General features: G+C 46.3%; 2 protein-coding genes across 9 annotated transcripts in view; one reads left to right on the top strand and one right to left on the bottom strand.

Moving 5' to 3' along the window:
- Positions 1 to 21,986, bottom strand: part of LOC125950780 (probable serine/threonine-protein kinase DDB_G0282963) — a 24,273-nt gene extending 2,287 nt beyond the window's left edge. The window contains exons 1-12 of one of the 8 annotated variants that reach the window (XM_049679067.1): positions 21,905 to 21,986; positions 21,662 to 21,834; positions 19,028 to 20,088; positions 4,915 to 5,032; positions 4,689 to 4,849; positions 4,382 to 4,614; positions 4,145 to 4,304; positions 3,725 to 4,075; positions 3,242 to 3,289; positions 2,523 to 2,756; positions 2,323 to 2,453; positions 2,179 to 2,257 (exon numbers count right to left, since the gene is read on the bottom strand). In XM_049679067.1, the coding sequence (XP_049535024.1) occupies positions 2,179 to 2,257; positions 2,323 to 2,453; positions 2,523 to 2,756; positions 3,242 to 3,289; positions 3,725 to 4,075; positions 4,145 to 4,304; positions 4,382 to 4,614; positions 4,689 to 4,849; positions 4,915 to 5,032; positions 19,028 to 19,141 (1,629 nt within the window). In that variant the 5' untranslated portion in view covers positions 19,142 to 20,088; positions 21,662 to 21,834; positions 21,905 to 21,986. Of the gene's footprint in view, positions 1 to 2,178; positions 2,258 to 2,322; positions 2,454 to 2,522; positions 2,757 to 3,241; positions 3,290 to 3,724; positions 4,076 to 4,144; positions 4,305 to 4,381; positions 4,615 to 4,688; positions 4,850 to 4,914; positions 5,033 to 11,299; positions 12,083 to 19,027; positions 20,089 to 20,212; positions 20,481 to 20,504; positions 21,354 to 21,476; positions 21,579 to 21,661; positions 21,835 to 21,904 lie in introns of those variants that run through there. The other 7 variants (XM_049679070.1, XM_049679066.1, XM_049679069.1 and 4 more) reach the window with 7 other exon arrangements.
- A 165-nt stretch (positions 21,987 to 22,151) lies between these two features.
- Positions 22,152 to 26,462, top strand: LOC125950773 (microtubule-associated protein futsch). Its single transcript, XM_049679048.1, has 5 exons — positions 22,152 to 22,732; positions 22,800 to 23,489; positions 23,563 to 23,714; positions 23,782 to 23,972; positions 24,035 to 26,462. Exons 1-5 carry the CDS (start codon positions 22,471 to 22,473, stop codon positions 26,271 to 26,273), a joined length of 3,534 nt encoding a protein of 1,177 aa, XP_049535005.1. The 5' UTR covers positions 22,152 to 22,470; the 3' UTR covers positions 26,274 to 26,462.
- Positions 26,463 to 26,469: the final 7 nt, after the last annotated feature.

Below are 26,469 nucleotides of genomic sequence, written 5' to 3'. Positions count from 1 at the left end.
AATTCATCTAGGAGAAAGTAGATCGAAAACGAAGGCACTGATACATGACCAACAACGACAACAAGAGAGCAATCAATAGAAAAAGCAAGAGTCAAATGTAACTATGAACCAGATGAAAATGGAAGGGAAATGCACTCTATCTACAAAAGCTTTAAGGCAGAACAATAAAAAATGGTAACCTACGAGATATTCTAACGTACGAAATAAACTAGATATAAAAGGTAGTGCAAGAACATTCTATCAATAACTCTATCAGCTATGACTGGTAAAACATCGATAATATCATAGAACAAAGGAATGATGAATGGAACAAACATGATGGCAAAATAGCATGCGAGCTTTTTAAGAAGTAAGTTATAATAATTTAAAGAGCCATTGGAAAAGAAGCTATCTAAACATATTAATTTTTTACCAAATTTATTAACAAACAAAATAAATAAACTTGATGATGGCATACAAAAACTCGATGTTGCACATAGTAGTTAAAGAAAAACGAAAACAGTATAAAACAAAGCAACAATTTTAAAAAAAACTATTTTCTATTCAAAAATAATAACTCTGTTAACTTATATTTTGCCGATTCTTTTGGCATCAACACGTAACCAATGATACGAATAAAATATGTAGAGTGAAGAAAAGGACCACAAAAATAGCGATACTATTTTACTTTGGCATGAGTTGAATTAGAAATAGTAAAATATGCAATTAAGTATCAACCTGGACTTGCGCAGTCAATGTACATCCAGACTCTACTAGACTCTGAACCAGGGTAGTCCAGTCCTGAAGAAAGATGATGATGATGATTGGTTTTCGTTGATCGGGGTTTTGATGGGTTAAGCGTGATAAAAAGGGCACAACAAAATGAACCAGTTGGTCGAACGAACAAGTGAAAATAGAAGCATAATTTCATCCCCGATCAAATTGCACCCCATGTTAATTTCCAATTTTAACCCGTAATCGAAAAAACATTGAGTAACCAGAGCAAGATCGTTTGTAAAAGCAGAACATTTCACAGCATTTAGTATAACAGAGCATTTGTTAGCAAAGTATTAGGCGCGAATGTGTTATTTGAGCAGGATGATACAGTTACGGCGGGCGGGTTGGCAGAAACAGTAGTCGACCAGGCGGCACACGAATGAGGTGGCGTCGGTATCGCGGGAAAGGTGGGACACGGGAAGAATGAATCAATGTATTAGTAAGAATTAAAACTATTTCTTGAGGAAGAAGATAAAACATAAATGAATACATATTCTAATTTAAGGATTGTACGAGAAATCCAACATTGAAGGAATCGAAAACCAAAAAGTGTCTGGATGATTAACACCCTACCATACTGGCAGCGATAAAAACAACTTTACAAAGTACACTGTATTCATATGAAACCAAAAACAATTAAACAAACTTTGAAATTGAATTGAATATTTGAAGGATTGGAGGTGTTTGTGAGCATGATAATGAAAAAGGGCTCTGTTCAATAATATCTAATCAAGATGATATGATAGCTATGGGAATACTTGATTTTGGTGTCCAAAGCAAATAATGTCCAACTTAAAAACAGTATTATGACATTAACAGATTTCTGATTAAAGGGGGGTTTTGTTACTCAATTACATGTTCTTTCCTTCATGATAAACCGAAACAAGGTTTTGAGACACACATTTTAGTGAAAATATCTTAAACTGAAATTGTCCGATAAACACAAACATCAATCTTTAGAGGGCGACAGAGAGGCTTCATTGCATTTACTTTTCAATTATGCTTCTTATTTACAACTCACTCGTACGCGCCATTAGTTTTTCATTTTGTTCTAACAGTAAAACAGATGGTATAATGAAATCAAGCGATTAATTTATATTGATTTTGGTTACATCAAATCAAAGAAATTAAAAGTTATATATTCAAAACATATTTCCATACTCCAAAGATAGCAGAGGGCATATTCCAATCAGTCCAACTAAAACACTCGATTATGTAGAAACGAAACGTCATGTGTAGTGGTGCAATGGTAAGTAGTGTTGGTATGAATTGCTGACACAAATCAAGAAAAACAATTCCAGAATGATTGAGAGGTATGAGTATGGATTGAAATGACAATACAAGAACTAAAGCAACCATAATTTTATCAACCAATTATCAACAAACTATTCACCAAACTAATCCCGCCTAGGCAATACTAACCAATGTAATGTGTTCCAAATACTGTGGTAAGGTGTTCTGTACGTAGCCGTCACTGGTGGGATATTTATCGTACGATTGTCTACAAAAAATAAGCAAAAGTTTATTACCATTTAGTGCATCGAACCAAACATGTTCACTACCTACCCATTGTTACTTCCAATGTTGTGTGATACAGGACTACAAGGTGCACTGGAGTTTGAGTCGGGATTATTAACCAATGCCAACCCAGGACTGGAACCAGGGCTCGGTCGACTCCGATAATCCGACATGATTTGCTAAAAAGCGTAGAACGAAGAGCATAATGTAACGGAACGCAAAAATTTTGATTAATTATTTATACTTACCGGAGACACATTTCCATGAGATCCGTACAGTATACTTTCGGGAGAATTATGATTCGGCGAGGCCAAGCCATCACTGATCTGAGTGAAGCTGTCGTAATTAATCTGGTCTAGTGGGGGTATTCGTTGCTGCTGTGGCTGCTGTTGTCCCTGTTGAGGTGACTGTGCTTGGCTGGATTGTTGTTGGTGCTGCTGGGGGGACTGCTGCTGTTGGCTGTTATCGTAAGTATTATTGACCTGAGGAAGGGCACATGTATTAATAGTGAGAATGCATTAAAAACAGTCAAAAGGTTAGCCCGGGATTTAAAAAAAAGTGAATCGAACATTCGTCTAGCGATTTAATTGCGGCCATCGCACGAAATTAAAATTTTGCAAGAACTATAAACAGAAGTGAAAATTTCCATAATGCATAGCTAGATTGCAATTTGATTGCACATAGATGCTCATACTGCTTGAATTAGTGCATAGATTTTAGCGTGAGGTTTGATCAATGCAATGCGAAACTGCTAACACAATTACCAAATTTTAAAATGCAGTATTCTCTTTTAATACTGAAACATTGACGAGATTTGGGCGTACATTGAAAATGAAATAATAATATTACATAACAGTAAGAGAACTAAAAACAAGATAATTTAACGGCTACGCAACAATGTGTTTTCATGGAAAAAGTCGCGAAAAGGAAATGAGGAAAATTAACAATAAAGAATAAAATTATATACCTTCGACATAAACGAATATCTATTACTATCTGGTACAGATAAAAAAGGCTGTAAAATAATGATGGAAGAAAGAAAAAAACAAACGTAAATATAACACAACACGATTACAAGCAAGCTGCAAAAAGAAGAAAATAAAAGTGCGAAATGAAGAAGCCGAGAGAGAAAGACAGGAAAGACTCTGACAAACATTATTCTTTACGGATGAACCGAACTATTAGTGATACGTGAGATCAGATGGAATAATAATGCTAGCTATCAGCAGAAGAATCAAAAACATTGATCACAAAAAAGATAGCATTGGGAGTTAGAAAAGTTTAGCTACATTGATGACACCAAATTTTATATCTCTCTTACTAGGAGCAGCGAAAAACTATAATAGATACTGAAATTGAAGTGCTATAGTAAGCGTGCAGAAGGCGCAAGTGCAGATGTGCAACGCCTGCCTGGTAATTCAACAATTTAAAGCACTCGAACCATCCTCACCTGACTAGAGATGGTTTGTGGTTTCGTTTTCTTATTTTTAATTCCATTGTTAAGAGCCGTAACACTGCCGTTGTTATTATGGTTAACCAAACTAACAGAGTTGCTGGCACTCGGACTACAGCTGATACCGCTACCCGTTGGGCTGACCGAGCCGCTGTTTGAGTGGCTAGTTGGAATGGGGTAGCCACCGGTCGCGGGGACCGTATTTCCCATGCTGCTACCGCCGCCAACACCGCTGCTACCAACCCCGACACCACCGCTAAAACTGTTGGCTCGCGGGTGCGGATGATGGTGATGGTTCTGGATTGCGGAGGTCGGTGATAGTGACGAAGGTGATGTTCCCAAAGGACTCTGTGGTGGAATATGCATACATTAGAACTTAGCACGTCGTGGCAATTGTTGCCGTTCAATAACGCTTACCGGGCAGTAACTATGGTTCTGGCCACTCGGATCGTACTCTTGGTCTAGCGTAGCCGGGTACATGGAGGGATAACCGACGGATGTCAGATCAGGCAACGAACCGGTGTTGCTCGGTATCGGAATCTGTATACTATCCGGATGGTTCTGGGAGGGATAGATACTGCAAATAGAACCCCCGGAAAAAATACATAGAATTACAGAGGGTCGTTCAAACAGAAGTTCATCGGTGCCACATACTTGATGCCCGGCAATCGCGGCAACGCCGTAGAGGAGCGTGAGCGAATGTCTTGCGTCAAACCACCGCCATTGTCGTGGTGATTGTTGTGATGATTATGATGAGGAAGATGATTGTGATGGTTGGTCATGGGATTGTGTACTTTCGACATCTGTTGAGCATTTGAAATCTTTCTCTGCACGGTTGGGCTCAGCGTGAGCGGCGAGTGCGTTGTCAGGTGGTTGACATCTTGCTGCTACAATCGAGACAAGAAATCCGTTATCATGGGCTAGAGTTCTGTTTCCTCCATTTGATTCCGTGTAATTTTACCTGATTTTGACACAGACTCTGATGGATAGCCGAATCGGAGATCGAACGGTGCCAGCTGTTCTCCATTGGCGGTATCAAATGCACCGTGCTGTTACCGTAGGGCGACGTGTCATGGTTGCGGCTAGCTTGTCGATTTCTCATGGGACCACCGGGAGTTCGTCCTGCAACGACATGCAATTGTAATTATACCTACTATGAACGGAAGTCCCTCACCAACAAGCCCTACCTCTCGATTCTCTTGCATGACTCGGCGTGCTAGCCTTTGGTGTGATTTCCTTCTTGATCTTAACGGTTTCCGGTTGTGGGTAGATTTTCATCTCGGGCATGTTCGTGCCATCATCCGTCTGTAAAGAGGAAATACAGCTACATCAGAAAGTTGTACCAAACGATTGAGGTTATGCTACGTAAGCAGCAAGATAAGGAGACAAGAAATAAATAAAAGAAATGGGATTTAAGACATTTCAGCCATAAATTGAGACATTCAATAATGGGAACTATTCTATGAGCAAAACACAATGTTTTAAATGTACAAAACCGTTTACAAACTAGTCTATGTTCGCTAATCGGGAAAACCATGCGCGGAGGAGATAACCATTTACTATAGATTATGCGGGGGAAAATATTGATTCAAAAGATTCGTTGTAAGTGAAATGCACCACCAGCATAATTTCTATTTGTAATCAACATATTGCCCTCTTTGTATCAGCGGTCGTTCTTGCCAATAGTATCCCCAGTTTCATTTGCTAAACCTTCGCGTTATATGCTTATTGTTTGGACAAACATTTGGCTACATTGTTTGGATTAACAAACAAAATTGAGTACTTCAGTTTCATACCCTATAACCTGAGCTGCATGTTGAATTGAACAATCGTCAACCAATCAATCAAAATCCAATTGTAAGCCAATGAATTGACACTCTACTACTCCTTGCCGTTCAAGTCACATCGCGTAAAACGAGGAATTGATTTGATCACACAATAAACGTAAAATCATACTGAACCGGAAGAATTGAAAAGATGAAAATAATGTGCATATGTCCGAGATATAACTTTATCATTGCGTAGTATAACGTGCGAAAGCAAAACCAAAAAGATAAAGAGAGTGCCATAGTCTAAAGCTAGCGAGGGAAGTATGATGAATGTCATATAGCTAACAGTACTACAAGTATTTCTACGAAATAGCGAACCATGGTAACATTGTATAAAGATGGAGGCATAAGATGTATTCAAAAGATGAATAATAAATTGAAAATAGTCACCAGAAGGTACTGTGCTAGAGTAGTACGGGAAGGGATCTTTTAAACAACAAAAAACAAAAAGAGTAAACCAACACGCACAATCCAACTAGAACTGATAAAGAGCCCGGAGCCAGAAACGCAACGAAAGAAAAGTTTCCAACGGCAACGTCGTAACATTCTAACGGAATGGCCAGCAGGATGCAGTGTGTCGATAGAGCAATAAACACCTTTTCCTGGAACTGCTTGTTATCGTTATTGACGTTGGGCAGCGAGCCACCACGGAACGTTCCCAGCGAACCCGTAGTCGGTGACAGATTGGCACTTTTGGACGCCTGTTGAGTTCAGGTTTCATTGGCAATCGACCACCAATCGAGGATCGGCGGTGGCAATGACGAGTAATGTACGGCGTGGAACGGATGGTGGTAACGAGCGGACAGTATTTGCGGCGTTTCAAGGTGTGACCCAGACCAGTCCGGTAAGTTAAGGTGGCCGGCGTACGTCGATTTTTTGTTGTTTTTGTCAAACAAACGCGTAAACGATGACTCCAACGAGGGGTTTGGAGTTTGCGCCCGAGTCCAGACAGCGTATCGGTGTTTGTTGAGTGTAAGACGAAATAGAATTCAAACATCAGCACTGGAGATAATATGCTAATAACTGCTAGGTATCGGTATGAGTTCTTTGACAAAAAAAAAACTTTAACTTTAGAATTCCTCTTTCGTCGCATTGAAAATATTTAAACATGTTGAAAGAGAGACGTTGTTCTTGATCATTACGGAGTATGTGATATGCGCGTGTAATGAATATCGTCATCCAGGATGTAACACGCCCCAACACGATCGTTAAATGGGACATTCTAGTTAACAAGCTAGCTTACGTGTAGACTACTCTTGAACCCCTTATCCAATCGACAAAACTGTTGATATATTCTCCGCCCGTACCGAACGACGACGTATTTTCAGCTAACGGCCACTAGAGCGTACCAGGGATATTTAAACATGTTACGGTCCTTTCGTTAATTAGCTTTCGACACTTCGACACCAAATGCTGTGCGTGCGTGCGAGTATGTGTGTTTTACTCGCATGTTCCGATCCGCTTTCGCCATCCCAAAAATGATGGGGTCGCCGCCGTTCACGCGTTTCGAAGCCAATTTCCCCGAAGAGAATTGTTCATTAGTAATTTCACACGGCCGAGGCGACGAAATGATTGATGTCGTGGCGTGCTATGTTCGGTACTTTCCGGCAAAGGTTAGTCGTTAGATGTCAAAGGTGTGGTCAGGCGAGGCTCGCCTCCTTTCGGGAAGGGTTAGTCGAAGGGTTCCATTCGTTCGACCCGGATTCCTTCTATTAACTCACCCAACAACGCCAACGCCCAAGTTGGTTGAAGCATCAGCAATCAATGCCAAAAATAATGTTCTCCAAATTCGGTGCCCATAAATTGCAGACGCTGTTAGAAACGGTTCCATTCTAGAATATTATATTTTCACCAATGCAAGGTTTTGGCTTTTATATTGCGACAGGATTTGCGTATGCCGTGCCCTTCCATTATGCAAACTAATTAATAGATACATGCTTTCTTCTTTGTCTTATTGATCACGTCTTCGTACTGGCGTCTGGCGTATTGTTAAATTACGATGAACGGCTTTCATCGACAGTTTCGAAATCATCGAAAGTTAATAGAAATAATAGTTTCCTCGCACTCCATACAACTATTGCCAGCGTATGTTGTGAAGCGTTCTTCTTTGAGCGAAGATAAGCCTCCCCAATTGGGACGACGCATTTGAGTGCGGACCGGTCACACCGGCCCTGCTTTCGCGCGATGCACTCTCAACCATCGGAATCACACGAAAAGCCCACCACCAAACCAAACCAAGCACGGCCACCGAGGGGACCACCACCGCATGCGTTCGAGAACGAGAAGAAGGTAAACAAAACCTTCAACCACGCTCGGACGCGCGCCTCCATCGCCAACCGTTCGTTGTTGGTCGAGAGGAGCGGGCACAGCACGCTTGGAGGAGCAAAGAAGCTTTTTGCTTTTTGCTTTTTGCTTTGTTGCCGTTGCCCCCAACCCGTCGCCGCCATCATCGAAGAAGGCGCGCTTCGCGGTTCACGCACAAATACACTGACGTGTAACGAGTGTTTTGGTGTTGGTGCAAAGCAACCACGGTTTGTGAGCGTCTGGTGCTCCTGCTACTCAGAGTGATGCGGTGATATGAGCGTGTATGAGGAGAAGCTTGTGTTTACGCTTGGCTTGGCGAGCAGCATGGATGTTGGCGGTTCCTATTTACGCGCTTTGTGGCCACTGAATTCGGGGCCTGTTCGCTCTCTTCGCGGGGGTCTCTCTCTTTCTTTCTCTTTCATTCTCTCACACTCTCTCTCCCTCTCTCTCTCTCTCTCTCTCTCTCTCTCTCTTTTTCTCTGTCGATGCTCTTCGTCTTGCGAACTTGGGTTGACATTTTCCGATAGAATCGATCGAAAAAAGTGGTTTAACTCCTGAGGACTTTGCTACTATGAAGAGCCATCATTAACAACTGAATGAAATGCGTCGCGACTCGCGAGAACTGGTTAGAAACCATATTATTCTATTCACTCTTCACTCGGTTGACGAGCTTATGAGGCAAACTAGATCATAAATAACCTTTACAGCGCAGGAAGGGATTAGGGAATTATGTCTCACTCATTCGTCAAACTTAGGCTCACAATAGAAGATGGAACATAGAAACGCTTGCTAAATATTCTCTAAATGTCTTCACTGTATCATAAATGCCAGCATAAAACGTCAATCAACATGCGGAATGTTCGGAAAACTTGAGCTACTGGGCGCCTCCATGAACTTCACATTGCGCCAATACAAAACAATGGACACTTCAACTAGCAACAGTACAATAAAGAAAACTCTCACCTTCGTTCAAACAAACAACGCTCATTAGTGCGTTTCCCGAAAAGGAAACGGATCGAAAGCATGCGATCAAAAGCTCAGAGCCCGGATGGCCAATTGGGTGGATTTATTTGATTTATGAATTATCTTCTCGCCAAGCAGAGGCACAAGCAACCGATATTGCACGCACGAGCTCGCCTCAGCAACACCCCTATCAGGGGCGACAGTTATCCACCACCGTAATTAATGATTGGACACCGTTTGCTTTAACCATGCGCGAGAGAGGAAAGCGTGAGCAATTAGCATGATTAACATTCCGTCTCGTCGACATGGACAACACACAGTAGAAGAAGGAGAGCGAAAAGGCGAAAGAAAAAGAGAGGAAGAGAGGGCGAGCAGCACACAAATAGATAAAAAGTAGCTTCTTAAAATCCAGCACTTTACTGGCACTACACGGTTGTCACTCAATCGTGTGTAGTGCCCAATTGAAGTCGAAAGGACCGGCTTACACCTAGTCCCAGTTCAAACGACCGCTCGCTTGGGCACTGGTGAAGCCCCACAAAGCGCAAACAAAGTGTGGGCTGGATCTACGAAAGAGCGAGAGAGGAGGAGATTGACAAAGCATAAGAAAATCAAATTAGAGGCTCTACCCGGGACCATCGGTGACCGCGTGGCTAATAGATAACCCGGGAAGGGAGACAGACACGCGCACGCAGGACGCTCGAGCCACTCAGAGCCACCATTTCAATCATCACCACCATCATCATCGTCAGCCATTCGCACAAATTACATTTTAAAACCGAGGCCACAGCCGTAGCGTTCTGGTGCCCACTCTGGACAACGTGGCGGCGCAGCACGCCAACCAACCAGACAGACAGACAGACGGGCGGACGGAGGCGCTGGTGTCTAAGCTGCCGACTCATGCCCAAAAAGGAGAAGGCTCGACGGTGCGCTGCAAAGCGCTTCAATCCAAAGCGGATGAATTCGGGTGGAACGACATGAACACCAGCCGCTAGACGCGGACGATGGGTGTTGAGACACAATGCCGCCACACCACAGCCGCTAACCACCGCTGCGCTGCTGTCGTAGATTGCGAAATGGCTACACATACACCACACCAAGTATCGATCTTAGATGCTCTTCTGTGTGTCTGTGTTCGCGAGCGCGTCCCATCATCAGCATGATCATCATTCCCTGGTACATCCTTTCGCAGCACACACCAGAAGTTTATAAATAAACATCCATTGTGACCAGCGCCGCCAGCGCAACGTAAACAACGATCTGCTGCAGCAACGATATGGTGACGACGATGGTGCAGTGCAAGGTCTCAAAGTCTCGCGTCTGGGGGCCGCGCACCTTCCACTGTTAAAGGTACAACACAACACCTCTCGCGCCAATGGTGTTTTTTTTTTGGGGACTATTTGTCACGCATTACCATAAGCCATTACAACCTCCCCAGTCACGGAAAAGGAAAAGACAAAAACAAGAACGGCCCAGAGATCGGAGGCTCACAAAAACGATCCCGATCGATCGACCGCGATTCACAGCAACGTAGCAACGAGACGCGGATGATTCTTTTTTTCTGTTCCAGCAGAAACTGTTTGTAATTTTTATTTGTTTCATTTCATTTGTCCAATGCTCGGAACGCTGGGCGTGTTTTGATTGTGACTTCATTTCTCATGCGGCGGCCGAAATCTCCAAAACCAAACATACCGAGATGGAGAAGAACGAATTGCCTGGGATTGAACCAACCATCCAGAAACCTGTTTCCAGTATCACCAGCCAGCGGCAGCGCCGGGGCAATTGGGAGGATGGACAGAATCAAAGTCAGCACAAATCGCGAGGCCAGCGAGGATTGCTTTGGTTTGCGCAAAAATGCTAAAAAGCTGATGCGTCAATCGAACCACCGCCACGCGTGCCTACTAAGCGTCGTGGCTGATGACGTCGTTTCTTTGGAGACAAAACAAAAAAAAAACCCGAAAAAATAATCCAAACCCCAACCCACCACCACCACCACCAGGTTAACTAAAATGCGAAAATTCCTAACCCAAAGCCGGCGCGTCGTCGTTCCTTCCCCTTCGATTCCAGTACCGATCGAACCCCTTCAGTGCTTTGTGCTTTAGCATCCATCCTCTATCGAGGAGGGGGGTGTTCTCCAGAGCCACGAGAGTGGTCCAAGCGAGCCAAAGAGGATGATGAGACCAGCACTCCAGCGAATAGCCCAAAAAAACCGGTCTTTTAGCCGGGTGTTAAGGGGGGTGAGGGGGATGGATCGCGAAAGAGATAAATTTCCCTTTGGCACAGGCACGTGTGGGTACGACGCGCGTATGACGTGCTGCGTGCTTTTGCGCTGCTGAAGGTCAAAGATGCTCCATCACGACGACGACGACGACGACGACTACGATTAGATGGCGACTTTTTAGTGGAAGTTGCCTCCCGGGGATCCGGCCATCCGGCGAAAAGACAAAGCGAAAGAGACAACAACTCCCGGCATAATTACCCGGCGCTCGTAGATCGGTGACACCTCGAGCATCGTACGCTCAAACTCCTGCTGCTGTAGCTTCATCTTTTCCTCCTGAATCTTGATCTTATCACGGTATTTGCGCGGGTTCGTCATACTGCTGCCGCTGCCGGTGGTGCCGCTGCCACACTTGCCCGGCGGCCCTTTACCGACCACACTGGACGCAATTTTGATGCCGAAAATGGTTGAAACACGATGAATACGCACACAAGCACAAACACACACACATAAACACACAAAATCCCTTTTGGGTGGTTTTTGGAAAACTTTTTGGGGAAAACTTTTGGGGGTGGGCGAAAAAAAAAAAACAAACCACGCTGACCACGACGCTGGTCGATACCAGCCACAACGCAAACCACAAGCCGCACGCCGTCACAAACGCGTGTACAAACGCAATCAGCACGAAACGCCCAGCGATGGGACCCGGCGCGGCGTCATTTGCACCAAACAACCAACCGACCAACCAAGGACCCCACTTCTAACGGCTCCGAAGACGTCGAAGAAAGGAACGAGTACAGCAATACGCGCGCAACTGCGGGACAGAACTTGGAGAAGATTGTAACCCAACAAAAAAGCGATTCAAAAACGCACAAAAAACAAGGCGAATGGACGGACGACGGAGCGCACGAATTCGCAGCCGGGAGCGCGACGACACAAACGTTCACGAAGCTGTCCTGAGGCCTACTGCGGTTGGCGAGTGTGTGCGGTTAGTGCGCGAGCCTTCGGGCGCACACACCTCACGTCGTCTCGTTGGTAACGTTCAGGCAACAGCAACAACAACAACAACAACGTCCAGAACGTTGGAACGCGCGGCGAACTCTAAGAACTTTGCGCGACCACACTAACACACCTTTGAAAAGGGGGGGCCGCGTCGTCGTTGCCGAGTCCGATGGGGGCCAACAGCATGATCTCGAGTGCGTGTATTGTTGTTGGCTGTATGGTGATCGATGACACACATTCAAGAGGCCATAAAGAGAGAGAAGGGAGGGGGACAACGCACACGACGTTTCCTGGTTACCGCGCCACACACTGCTCCTCCTCTTGCTCCATCGATCGATCGATTGATCGAGGATCGCACGACGCGGCACCCCCCCAGGCCATTCAAAATTTGGCCATGTCATACGCGGGCCACCCCCTTTTTTTGGGGGTTGATCTTCCCGCTTGTCTGTGTGCGGCGGCATATAGTGTGAAGATTATGCCCACTGGCCACCTCCATCCTCGGCTTAAAGTGGGGTGAGGACTGGTCGACGATCGCCACGACCGCCAGTGACCGAATGGGCGTCGAACCTTATCGCGCGCGCTTCATGCTTCTTCGCGGATGGTCGCGTCGTGGTGTGTTGGTCTCTATACCCCGTCTCCTCGTCTTCGCAAATGACGCACTTCTGCGGCTGCGGCTGTGTACGAACACGAGCACAGGCGATACGATGATCGACGAAGTGAAGTATGAAGGCAAATCCGGGGGGAGAGAGAGAGAAAGAGACAGAGTAGGAAAGAGGAGCTTCCAAACCCTGGTGGCACACTAATGACATACAAATCATTAAGTAGAATCCGAAATTTCGGGTTTTCAGGGTGGTGGGGACCACGCCATTACCAACCAACAGGCGTCAAACCGACCGTCGACTCTGGTGCACGTGCCGTCGCGTCGCAAGTAAATTTCAGGGAGCACGAGTGCGGGGCGAATACACACAAACATAGACACACAGGTCAGAGAGTTTAATAACACAAAGGCCAAGGTTGTTTTTTTGTATTTTAATTTGAAGTACTTGAAACAATGAGAGAAGAACCGTGGCAAATGGTGTGATCAGACACCATGCGCACTCACACTGATTCATAATCCATGGATTAATGAATGGAACGTCATATACGATGCCACTAACTAGTCTGCACTACTGAATAGGTAAAATGAAATAAAATTGATTGTAAAACAAAAATGAAACTAAATAAAAATAGAAGGACACCCAACAGAAAATCAATGCTGGAATATTAGTGAACAATAACTGAATAATAAAAACATGGTAGCGAATAAAACAAAAGGAAATAGAGAAATCGGAAATCACATAGTATTTTCATACAAATAATCGAACAAACTTCAAAAACATTCAGTTCGGAAGCAAGTATACCAAGCGATGAACAGATATGGAAACAAAAAACATGCAACTGGAAAGGAGAAATAATAAAAAACATAAATGCCAAAGTTACACACAAAGAATACAAAAAGATATAAAACGAAGTACAAAAGAAAGCGTATATCGGAAAATCGGAACAAACGATCATAAGCATGATAATTAAATACGAGAGATTAAATAAATAATTAAAAATTAACCTAAACAGGAAAGGAAAACACACACCATCTTTGCGCTGCTACCTATTTGTTGTAATGCAAACCAGTTAGAAAAAAAATTAAGTGATCAAAACCACACGACCAAGTAGATTAAATGCAACCATCGAAAGCGTACAATTGAATGTGCTTTACGGTGTGCACAACTTCTGCACTGCTCCAACTAAAATGCACGTACGAATTGTGCTAGAAATTAAAAGGGAAGGTGTGACACACTGCCGTTAACGGCACACAACCACCATCATAGAACGATCGGGTTGCACGTTACTAATTGCGCCCTCGGTTCCATCGGCATTGTGAGGCGCTTAAAACAGATCGGCTGGTAAGGCGATTAATGATAAGCCGCCCGCCAGCCCCCATTCACATAATCACTCGGCACCTATTTACGACTAGCGGTCCACGCGGTCGATCAAGAGTGCGAGATAGAGAGCGAACGCCACGAAGAGATTGTTTTGGTCTACCGTCATGCATAGTGTATGTTACAACTCAGGATCCAGAATGTTCTACAAGCAAAAAGCCCAACGGGACAGCTGATTCGTGCAGAAAGTGGTGACTTCGGTCACCGCATCATCGCTGCTAATCATCGACGATAAGCTAATGCTGCCTCGTTTGCCCCGTTAATGTAGCAATATTCACTCTGAAGTGCAAATACCAGCACGTACTTTCAGTCGACGCTTGTACGTGTCTGCCGGTGGTGCTGTTCAGCGATAATGCTCGTGACGAATGCAGACATCCGTTCGCACCAAGCAGCACCAACAGTCAACAGTAGCAGACCAGTTGACCAAACACGGGCCCTGAAAGCGTGAAGCTTCTTAACGACAATTGAATTGCAGTATCTTAAGGTTAATATTAAATTATTTTATACGACAGCCCGGATTTTATTGATCACACATTCATTCTAAAGCAAGTAAAAAAAAAACATCGATTTTTTGTTTAATCACAAAGGAACCAGAAACTTCTTTCCATAAATTATTACTTAACCACATAAATCGAACTAGAAACGACATCCTGTAATTACGCCGTACTGATGCCAATAGAGCAAGCGAATGCACGTAAAGAAACTCATCAATTATTAAAATTGCATTCATCCTGACAGGGGATCGATATCACGGCAAAAGCGACGAAGCGCATCGCAACAATGCACATTATCGAGTTTCCCATTTTCGATTAACGTTTTTGGAGTATTTATTGTGCAAGATTCGTTGTCTGCGGTGTGCACCTTGCAAATCATCCAGACAAACGTACTACTTGACTAATTGGAATTCCCCTTATGACCACGTGTACATCCTCTCTGTCTATCAAAAACAAATCCAACAGCAGGACCGTCAATATTTGGATTGGTTCAATGTGATATTTCTTGGCATTTGAGACGCCACAAAGTGATCACAAGAATTTGCTGAGATTTGTTGCGTTCAATTTGGGAATTCAGAAAACCCCAGAGTTGAGATGACGCTATGCAAATGATACACAATTGCAGTCGCAGAACGACGCAAACGGGTGCGAGATATCGCTTGCTGTAAACATGGTGAATTTGTTCACATTACATGCTACTTATTTTCCTACCGCACCTAAGGTAACGCTCCTCGCGCTAAACGGTCCTGTTGACTGAGTGATTATTGACGATAACTACCCAAACATTTGCAGGAAGAGAAAAAACCCTCAAGCCACGCCATATCGTACGTAATGGGTAATTCTAGCTTCTCCGGCCGAGTTTGGCCAACGGATCACAGCTTCTTGCGTTCCATTTGTCGGGCATATGTATATTTGGCGTCGAGACTACGTCTCACTGCTAGAACATAACAAGCGCCCGGCAGGTGGCGGAGGTGCGATGCTACATGATTCGGCTTCGTTCACCCAAACCGGTTTTTCGGACAGTGCTTACACGGGACACTCTGAAAAAAGTGGCTCAATAATTGCCCCCGAGCAGTAGCGGAAGGCGAATAGTAGGCGCGCCGATAGAGGAAAAGAATACATAGATATCCGAATCATCACGTTCATGCGGTGCGGATAGAATGTTGTGCTTCACAACACATTACGAATTCATATGCCAAACGGTAGTTTGTCATTCAGCGAAGCCATGTTTAAAATGCACTCCAAAGAATACGGTTCCATTTGGGCACAGTGCGAAATCATAGCTATAAAGGGTACACACACAGATTGAGCTTTCAAGGTTTGTGCTAGTATTCCAAAATGATTAATCGCAACGTTTTGCTGCGTAAAAACATGCAACTACCATTTACGATTTGTTGAGCAAACGCACGAGTCTCGTGATAAATTCTAGTTTTGTACAACGTTTAGTCACCGCCTATGAGCTGGATAAAATGAGCGGAAATATCGAGCTGATAGCTTCACGATACGGTCACAGCAGTCGCCAGCAATCGTTGCAAAATAGTGGTAGAATGGCGCGAAAAAATGGAAATGCTTCTCGGCGTGGCAACCGAGAGTGAGAGTAGAAGTTAATTTAAGTTTTTTTTTTAATGACGACCCTTATAAGCAGGAAACAGCAGTTCCGGCACTGGGAAATACCCTAAAACTCACGGTTTCAAATCATTTTACAGGCAGTAATCTGAAATCAGAAGCTTATGCTAAAAATGTTTGAAATTTCTATTACTTTATGCTATCATTATTTAAGCAATGGTCCGCTTAACGTTGTAACAACAGCTGACAGATCAAATGTGATTCTGAAAACATTTTTAAAATATTTTCCCAATCCTTCGTACAGTATTTTCTCAAAAAAAATTCTGGCAAACACATTGGCAATTGGTTCTGAATTTTTGCAATTTGAAAAAATATAAAAATATAAAAAATATAAAAAATAGAGGAGTACCTTTTAAATGAAATGTAGATGGCAAATATACTATAGATGAAATGTCCAAAATTTAAAATGATTGGTCCAGTAGTTTTGATGGACACCGACTATAAAAACATTGGTTTTTGGACAACACGATTCTAAGCAATATATCGCGTTACAGCTTCTAATGCAATGGCATTTAGAGGAATTCAACCTTTGGAAACTAAACTTTGTTTCCGCATTACTATTACCAAGACGTTGCTTACAAACGGTCAATCTTTTTGTGACAGTTTTTGGCGATTTCCTAAACTATTCCTTCGAAAACAGTTGCAATTGCATAGATGTGCGCATTGCGCATGATCGATCCGATCGGTTGAGAGCGGGAGCCTATAATGTTTTCGCTAAAGACATTTTGCATCGCTTCCAATAACCTTTCGCGCTTTGCACGCGCATCGTACGCGAAACGTAAACACACCGTGGAGCCGGGACAACGTGCGACATACAAACAGCGCCGCAAGTACAACACCACCTCTTATCACCATTAAGAAGCCAATCGGAAGCCATCGGACGTGAGCAGCTGTGGTCTGGGCTGGGTCGCTTCGAGCCGCTCGGAACCGCTGGGCCCATACTTTGCAAACAACCCATTGACCGTCGAGCGACCGACCAGCGGCTACTAACTGCGGGAGTGCGGAGTGGCGGTCGACAGTCGCTTGATCCCGTGTGTATGTGTGTGTGCGTCGCACCCGCGAGTATAGTCGGTTTGAAATACGCCGAAATGGGATTCCTTTATCAGCTTAGGCCGGCAGCGCGATGTGGCGCAGGAAGTCGCAGGCGCGGTCCCATCGCCGCGGGTTCTTTACCGTCACACTGATCAAACAGAACACTATTCGGTGGGCTGGAGGGGGGAAAGAGGATGGGGCCTGTTGGTGCTGTTTCCGAATGTACGATTGTGTGTAGTAGGCCGCGGTGTTTGCGCGGTGCAAGCGTCTCGGGCTGCTCAGCTGCTGCTGCTGCTGCTGGCGACTTCTGGGACCGCCTTAAACCGGTTGGTAGTGTATGCGTGCCTTCAACTTCGCTTGGCGACCGCCGCTTACTACGTTCTGCTCACCGTTCGCCACAACACACAACAAATCCCGTCATTGTTGCGCCTGATCCGCCGTACGTCATACTGCGCTCGAGGTCTCTTGTTGCGTGAACCACCCGCCCGCTCCGCCCATCGCGAGTACTACACTCTACCACCACACCCGCAGCGCCACCCTTTCCTACAGCTCCATTGGTGGTGCTGGACCGTGGTGCTGGCTACAAATAACTTTGCGACGCGCACACACAGCCGCACACACACACACTCGGTGCGCGCACACCTTCTCAACGGATTCTTGCACCAATACACGCGGTTCGCCTACTTAGGATTTAGAAGTATGCTGCTCGCCTGTACGGCTGTATGTACTGGCGAGGGTGCTAGTGGTGGCAAACTCGCGTGTCATTTCCTTCAAAATATCGTACCACCCGGGTCCACCGCCCCCGCCCCGTAAACCTCATCGACCCCCGCTGATCTGACGGTGCAGCATCAGCAGCAGCAGCAGGTGTAGTAACCTCGTGCCAGCGCACTCAACGAACGATTCGCAGCGAACCGGCACACGCGAGCGCAATACTCGGTGCGCTCGTCGCCGTCGCCACATCGCACAGCAGGCCCCGTCCGTCCCCAGCATGCGGTGGGATTCGTCCGGTGCCGCCAGTCGGCGTTATTTATAAATACCAACAACCAATCCTTCCTGTTGCTGCCGCCGTCGTGACCTGCGCGCTCGCTGCGAGCCGTGTCCGTGCGGCGAGCATAGCGCGAACGTGCACAACCGGGGAGCGAGAGCGAGCGAGCGAGCGCCCGAAATGGACGGTTTCGAGAACCAATCGCTGCGACTGCTGTCACCGAGCTTATCGTTTCAATTAGTAGCTTTAGCAGCTTTGGCGGCGACACCTAGTAAACGCAGGTGCAACGGGCCAATTCCATGGCCCATGGGTGTCTGCGTGTGGAACATGCTGGTGCTACTGCACACCACGATGACAGTTGGAGTGCCTATGGCTTAGCCACTAGTAATCAAAATTTCTCAACTAACTTCTTTGGCGAATGGGGTGACACAGTTGCACATTCTAACCTTCCCTCGTAACCAACGCAACGTGAATTAATGGGATTTTTTTTTTGGGGGCACCGTTGCCGTTCCTGGCGAGCGCCACAGAGAGCATATGTGTACTAATGGTTATTAATACAATTAATACGGTGCGCAGCTGCTAGCGGCGCCTTGTCCCCCCCCAGTATGCGAATTAGTGACTGATCTAGCCGTCGTTCTAGCTGGTGCGATCGCGATCGAACAAGGGGACCATTAGCATAACAGGCCGTGTTTTTTGCAGTGCTTGCTTCGATCTATCGAAAACAATGTTATCCGAGCGCTAGAGAAAACAATGCAAAATGCTTCTTCCTCTCTCGCTCTCTCTCTCGTTTGCTGAGAATGATGGCATTAAAAAAAAAGTGGTTAAATTGATTGCCATCTCCTCTGGCCATGCCAGCAAGGGGCACAATCCATACCTTCGACGTCACATCGGACACCTCCCGCATGATCCGCTCGAACTCGGCCGTCTCCTCCGCCTGCTTTTGATTGTGAAGGGCAATCTTCTCGCTGAACTTTCGCGGGTTCGCCATCGTGGTTCGCACGGTGTTGTCGTGAGCTTCGGGTGTGAGGGTTGTTTCCAACTGGGTTGCTTCTACACGCCACAACACAGGATGCAGCAAGCTACTTTCGGTTTCGGTGGCTGGCTGTGTTGTTCTCGTTTCGAGCGCCTGTGACCTTTTATGCACATGGGGTAGTCACACACACACACACTCTCTCTCTCTTTCTGTATATTACCACCTGGGAAACTGTTTTATCAACCGAACGCACCGAAATACGGCGACATTGCTGCACGTAACTGTGGAAAACGCACTACTTCACTACTTTGCACCTAGTTGTTGCTCAGCTTTGCATCCAAATTTTCAACGGGCACACGTACACAGCACAGACACACGTACACGGCATTCGCACGAGCTGGCAAATGCACATTCCACAAACAACAACCAGGCTTTTCGGGTTTTGTTGTTGCGTGCGCCGTGTGGAAGAAAATTCCCCAACACTACACCACTACTACCAACTACTATCTTTCTACACCGCTCTATTATGCTTTCTCTCGCGCGGCACACACTTTCTTGTGCTTTTCACGTTATTTTTTTTTACTTTGCACGCACGAAATGCTCCCTTTATCAGCATAAATTGCCTCACTCTCTTTCGCTCTCTCTCTCTCTCTCTCTCTCTCTGTGGTACGCACACAACGCTCGCTTGCTCGCTCACTGTGATGACACTTTTCTCATCGAATCGATGTTTTTCTCACTTTTGCTTTCACCCCCTTGCGCGCCTACTAAAACACTGATCGATTCCGTTTTTCACGGCAAGGCAGATGACCGCCAGATTGCGTTGCGTTTCTTCCTGCCTTTCCTGCTTCAAACCGCGGAAGGGAGAGCGGGATGACGGGGACTTGCACTGCACTGTACTACGGAATCACATTCTGCACGGCCGCGAGGCGCGAGAAAAACGAGAGTTTATCGATGGTCACCACCTGCGGTTGTGAAAGAAAGCAAATGTAAACAAGCCATTTTCCTGGCACGCACACAAACCCCTAGTCGATGAAGAACAAAGCGCCACTACACGTCGTCAACGTCGTCGTTTAATCCGCAATTTACCCCTCAAAATCGACCCCAAATGGTACACGGGGTGGCGCGCAAACCAGGCCAGCTGCACTTCTCCCGTTTTGCTTGCAACGTGGTGCGCGCGACGACGACGATTGCGATTAGAGCCGCCAGTTGGTGGGATAGATAGGAAGAGAAATAGGGGGAGATCCAGGCTGGCGCCTCAAGTCGTATCTTGCGGTCGTCGTCGTCGTCGTCGTCGTCGTCGTCGTGTGACTTTCGTACACTTTTATTACTCCACTTTAACCCCACAGTGGTCGTGGATTAAGCGAGAAAAACAACTCACACGCCGAGCTGGGCGATGATTGCACAACGTCTCAACGCACACAAATAATGGCGCCCGCGAGAAGATCCGTGTCGCTGCCGCGTAACGGGAAACAAACACCGCACGTACACTAAGCTAAGGTCAGTCCGACGAGTGTCGACGGCGACCACGGCGATTTGGTGGTGGCCTACTACTACTCTTCTTAACGCGCTTGCACACCGCGGAGTCTACTACACACGCTCCGCTCCGTTTCTGATTCCGCGTGATGATGATGGGCGCCACCGCGAGAGTGTGTGTCGCAGCAGGCGCAGCTGATGGAACGACGAGAGAGAGAGAGAGAAAGAGAGGCAGAGAGACAAATAGAGGAAGGTTTTTTTGGGAGGCAGCCAACCACCCAGCCCTCCCCACTATCCACCCAGGCCAAAACGCACTAACGGGGGATTCGATGAACGGGATGTGGGGCAAGAAAACCGGAATAACACGCGCGCTCGTGGCAATAATCGAGAGTGGTCGAGAAAGACGCACACAGAGCACCAGGAATGCTCCAGAAGCCCCACCAGCGGCCAAACCAGCTCCAACCAGCCCCACACGCTCACTGGAGAGAGCAATTATTTGCTGTTGGGATGCGTAGAGCGAGAAATGAAGAAAAAAAACTCGATCGCTGATAACCGCGGAACACACGGCGCCTGAAAACACACGGTCGGGGCAACGGCCACGGGGGGGATCTGGTGGTCGAGGTACTACTGCGCTGACACGGTGGTGCGGTCACGAAAACGAAAACTACACAATAATTCTTTGCACACATTTTTCCTATTCTCAGCTGCTACTGCTGCGGTTGCTCTCGCTCCAAACACAAATCTCGCGAGAGAGAGAGAGAGATAGGCTGGTGCTGATGGGCCACGACCCCCCTCGAGAAGGCTATTTTTCTACGCGTTTTCACCCAATTTTCCCAGCGCCTCCATATTCACGGCAGAAATGAGGAACATACGAAACCTTATTCGCGCCCAAATATGCCTGCCTCTACGCAACGAACAATCGGAAAATGAGGGCAACCCTTTTAGCGCTCGAGACGAAATTCAGGGAAAATCGGGATCCAAATTCGGGAGCACTCGGTGGGTGGGGGAGGACTAAACTGATGGCGACCGCGGAAAGATAACTCGCGCTTCTTGCTTTTCTACCTTTTCCTTTGCCTGCACGGTATAGGTCTGGTGGAGCCCAAAAAAGCCCGAAAAACTGTTATTCACTAGCAGCCTGGCCGGGATAGTAGCTGCTGGCTGGACACCTCGGAAAATCGGTCGGGCAAACGGGAGCTGTCTTTTCGCACCGTAAATTCACTCTGAAATTCACATCACTAAAAATAGAACGTAATTCAGTCAGAAAATAACAAACTCCAAATATGATTGTGCCTGCCTTTCACTCACCTTGATTGCAGAATTCATTTTATGGGCACTTTTAATGAAAATTACCGAAAAACTTGCTGGAAAATCACACAAAATCGCTCCCGAGTAGCGTTTGTAAACAAACCGCCTACATAAGGGGGGGGGGGGGGTGTTCGCTCATACTTTTCGCCCTCACTTTTCGTGCGACTTTTCATCGGGTTTCCAAAATAAACGCCCAGTGAAAAAGATGTACATATTAATGACCAGGTTTTTTTACGAGGTTTTTTTGACAGATAAAACACGAGAAAAACATGCCGAGTGAAGATTACGCTTTTTCGTGTTGAATTGAGTTAATCCGCAAGAATTTCGCAGAAAACCCACCAATTCTCGTTTGCTTGTTACTGCAGAACGTAAAAGTGCTACACTTCCATGAAGATAGAGTTTCTCAAATGTTGGAATCAAGTCGAGTCCTCGCGTCAACCATTCATAAGTACTCGTTATACGCATATCCCAACGTGATCGCGGCTTGCTGGAGCACACAACCGGTGAAAACGGTCCGTCGAGAAGCCTACTACGACGCCGGTGTGTATAGGTAGAAGTAATGAGAAATGGCTACCAGACGGCCGCGGGTCAAGGTCGCTGCCAATCTCAGCATACGCAGGCCATCGAAACCTACCGGCAAACCTGCAGCCGAACAAAAGACCGAAACGGTTGAAGAGTTCACTGAGAAACCGGCGGTTGAGCCGGAAACTCCAACCTCCGCTGCAATCCACAACGAACCGCCGGCTGTTGCATCACCCTTGCAACATGTAGCTCCCGCCGAGATCGACGAGAAATCGGAGGAAGAAAAGCAACATTTCAAACTTCCCAGTAAGTCGATATCAATTTAAAATTGAGTTATCCTTTCTTAATCATGCATTTTTCCTCTCCGCAACAGTGCCCGTCGATAGCAATGCTAAAAACACCAGCAACTCGGTCGGCTCGCTTGCCACTGAAAGCACAACCACTACTGCGAGCATCAGCCATGAGGAACCGATGTCGCCGAGAAAGCAAGATGTACGTTTTGGCTATCCCATGCAGTTGGCCCGCAAGCGAATCCGTACAGAATCGCTGACATCCAACAAATCGCTCCCCGATGGAATCACGGTAAACAGAGTGGCCCGGAAGATAGCGACCAAGCAAGAGGAATCGCAACGTACGCTAGAGAATAAGAAGGAGATCCGCAAACGCTTGACGAACATCGAAAATGTCGACAAACAGAACCTCACGATGTTCGACATGATCTACTATAATCCGGTTAACAATCCTATGGAACCACCGCCGTCGCTCAGCAAACGTACTTCGGTCGAGAACATCCCCAAGTCGATCGATGGCAGCCAGCGTGCGGGGACACGCAGCCGCACGGCAAGCAAATCACGGTCTCCTACTCCTGCACCGTCAACTTCTGCACCGCCTGCTAAGGAGACACCAGCACCTCCTGTCCAGTTGACTCCTCAGCTGAAGCTGGGACCTAACGGCGAAATCATACTGGACGAAGCAAGCCTGGTGATCGAGAATGAGCGTGACAAAGAGTTCCGCGAAACACTGGCCAACTCCGATGTACTGTATCAGGACGAGTTTAGTGGCAGTAAGTAGCGCTGACGAAGGATTGAAATTGTTTTACTGTTGGGACCCCTTCATGCATTCATTCACCTTTACAGATTCGGGCTATTACACACGTATCAAACGGACGAAGGGTTGGAGTGATGAAGAAACGATACGCTTCTACCGTTGCCTACATACGATTGGAACCGATTTTTCAATGATGCTCAGTCTGTTCCCCAACCGTACCAGGCGTGATATGAAGCTCAAGGTATTTGATTCGAGGCAACTCGCTATTCGCACTTTCTTCTTATACGACATTTAATTTCTGTTTTCAGTTTAAAAAAGAAGAGCGCCATAATCTGCAATTGGTCAATAAGGCACTCAAACACCCGAAACAGTTTAATATTGCCGAGCTTCGGCAACAGTTCGAGCAGGAAGATGAGGAAATTGAACGCAAAAAGGCAGAAAAGCAGCAGTGTCTCGAGGAAGAGGCCAAAAAGCGTCGCAATGAGCAGCTACAGCGAAAGTATGATATCACAATTTCCGTCGCCAAGATCTATTCTGATTTTAATGCTATCCGTTTTCTAGATTGCTGTTAAGCCAATCAAAAAACAGATGCCCTCAGAAACGCCTCAGCCGTTCGCAACGTACACTCACCGATACGCACGAGCAACTGCGTGATGGTGAATCGCCAAATGCGTCAGCACCACAATCGCCAATACCACCGGAAACTGGTGATTCACCTGCATCTCCAGCACAACCATCGGATATGGCATGTCCGAACGTCCCCGTCAAACGAGTTAGCAAAAAGTCGCGCAAAGCACTGGAAACGGAAGAGCTCTTCGGAAATTCCGAGTGTGAACTTGATGACGATCAACAATCACCTACGGATATGAAACAAACTATGCCTACAAGTAAAAGATCACTTAAAAATAAGAGTAGTTTGGACAATGACCAGGACCCGAATGTAGAACCAACGCAGGATGCGAAACACGATAAAAGGATTCGTAAAATGTCGCGCAAGACAGTGGAAGGAAGTTTTTCTGGCAAGGAGAATGATAATGATCAAGAGCTGAACGCGATATTGCAGCCATCCATGACAGAAAGCTCGCCTATGCCTTCATCCGAAGTGAGCCAGCATAAACGAGTTCGGAAACTATCTCAGAAAGCATTGGAATCGCGTTCATATGCCTACACTAACGATGATAAACAGGAATCAACGTTGGAACCTTCACCACTCTCCAATACGTGCGATGATGTCGACATACCGTCAAAACCTGCATCAAAGAAACCACGCAAAACATCGGAACCAAATCTCTTCTTGTCGGACTCATCCAAGGATGTGAAAGCGAAGGTAGAACAGCAGTCCTATATGCCTGCTGGTGACGGGTCATTGATGGATTCCACACGTAGTCAAAGAGTGCGCAAGATGTCGCGCAAAGCGCTAGAAGCCAGTCTTTGTGCAGAGGAATGGGATGATAACGATCCAAAATCGAACAACGATTCACAGCCCTACATCCCTAATGGTGGAATGGGGTCAACAAACACATCGTCGACGTTGTTAGAAACAGAAACGGTAGAAGAACTGCCCTACCCACCGCCAGTTTACGTTGAACGTCACATCCCAGTACAGGAGGATCTGGAACCAGATTCCACATCTGTGATAACGCTTCAAAATCTTGACGATCAAAGCCGAACTACCTGTCGACGCCGTGAGGACTGTAGCCTTATGGGCGAAATAGCTCCGGTACCGATTGAGCTGACACCGGTTGCGGCCATGAAGTACGAAGTCGAAGCGGATCTCAGTTACTTACCCTTGCCAGCCAACAACGCACCAGTGGCCAATCCCGTAAAGACGGAATCCTATACCAAAGTACAATCTTCGCTGGCGGAAAATGTTTACGATAGGCAACACAAACAAGAGCTTGCAAATTCTCTAACACGCGAGTCGGTAACCATTTGTACGATGCTTCCAGCGGGACAGGTTGGAATCGAGGAAGATGTTGAACCGCCCGTGCAAGCCTCTGATCCTTCCAGTGAACTCTACTGCGAGACCATTTCATCCGAGTTGCTGAATGAAACTAGTGCAGCTATTACTATAGATCATACGATAGTACATCATCAAAAGATAGAACCGAAGACCTACAGTACGATAGAAGGAGAAACAACCATTGAAAGAGAAGAGGAAGTGCGACAACAGGCCAATTCAGCTGCAGTACCTGCAACACAAATGATTGTTGTGGAAAGCGTCGATATCAATGATAGTGATGGTCATTTCACTGTCGAAAAGGAGGAGAACGCCGGCACAGAACGAAACGAATGCTTGGCCAATGATGTGGACGACGGTGCAGAAGCGCTGCCAAAGGATCGGTCAGATATGCCATTTAAACTTTGCGATCAAGCAAATTCTGTTGAATCTCCGTCTTCATACTCCTGGCACACGCCGACCTCCGTTGCTGAACCGCCAGTTTCGACTAGCATCGAGGGACAAGCAGAACGAACCAGTGAACTACCGTCGGTGACACAACCGAAGGAAATGGCAGAGAATGAAAGTGATGAAATTGACGAACAGACGCAATACGACGGTGAAAATGACGACGACGGAGCCGAGCCCAGTGGTTTCTCACTCGAAAACATCGATATTAATTCGTTGGTACTGGTGGAAAGTCAGGATGCCAGCGAACCGAACAAAACGATCTACGAGATCTACGTCGTAGTACCGGAGACGGGCCAGCTGAGCGAGAAGCCCCTTGACGTACCACCGGAAGTAATCGAAAGTATTCGACAGATTCTAGAAGCCGGCGATACTTCGGCTAAAGATGGTTAGTGTAGGTGGTCTGGCCCTCTTACACCATGTAAATAGTAGATACGACTATATTTATAGTGGTAATGTAAAGCTGCACAATGTTTAACTGTTGTTTTGGGCATGGATGCGGCTTGTAAGTTTTCTGCCGACGCTACGGCGTGCTACTCACGTATAGAGATGCTTCTCGGCAAAACGATCGTTTTGCTATAGCTTTTCG

Source organism: Anopheles darlingi, chromosome 2 (genome assembly GCF_943734745.1).
Source record: "Anopheles darlingi chromosome 2, idAnoDarlMG_H_01, whole genome shotgun sequence".
NCBI classification, from domain to species: domain Eukaryota; kingdom Metazoa; phylum Arthropoda; class Insecta; order Diptera; family Culicidae; genus Anopheles; species Anopheles darlingi.
Note: the sequence above shows the minus strand (reverse complement) of the source record. Positions and strands in the feature narration are given on the sequence as shown.

Bases quoted from the DNA above. Each gene is read 5' to 3' on its own strand.
- LOC125950773 (XM_049679048.1), top strand. From the start codon at position 22,471: ATGGCTACCAGACGGCCGCGGGTCAAGGTCGCTGCCAATCTCAGCATA. The intron at 23,490-23,562 runs GTAAGTAGCGCT...TCACCTTTACAG, and splicing joins TCAGGACGAGTTTAGTGGCA to ATTCGGGCTATTACACACGT. The intron at 23,973-24,034 runs GTATGATATCAC...TCCGTTTTCTAG, and splicing joins AATGAGCAGCTACAGCGAAA to ATTGCTGTTAAGCCAATCAA.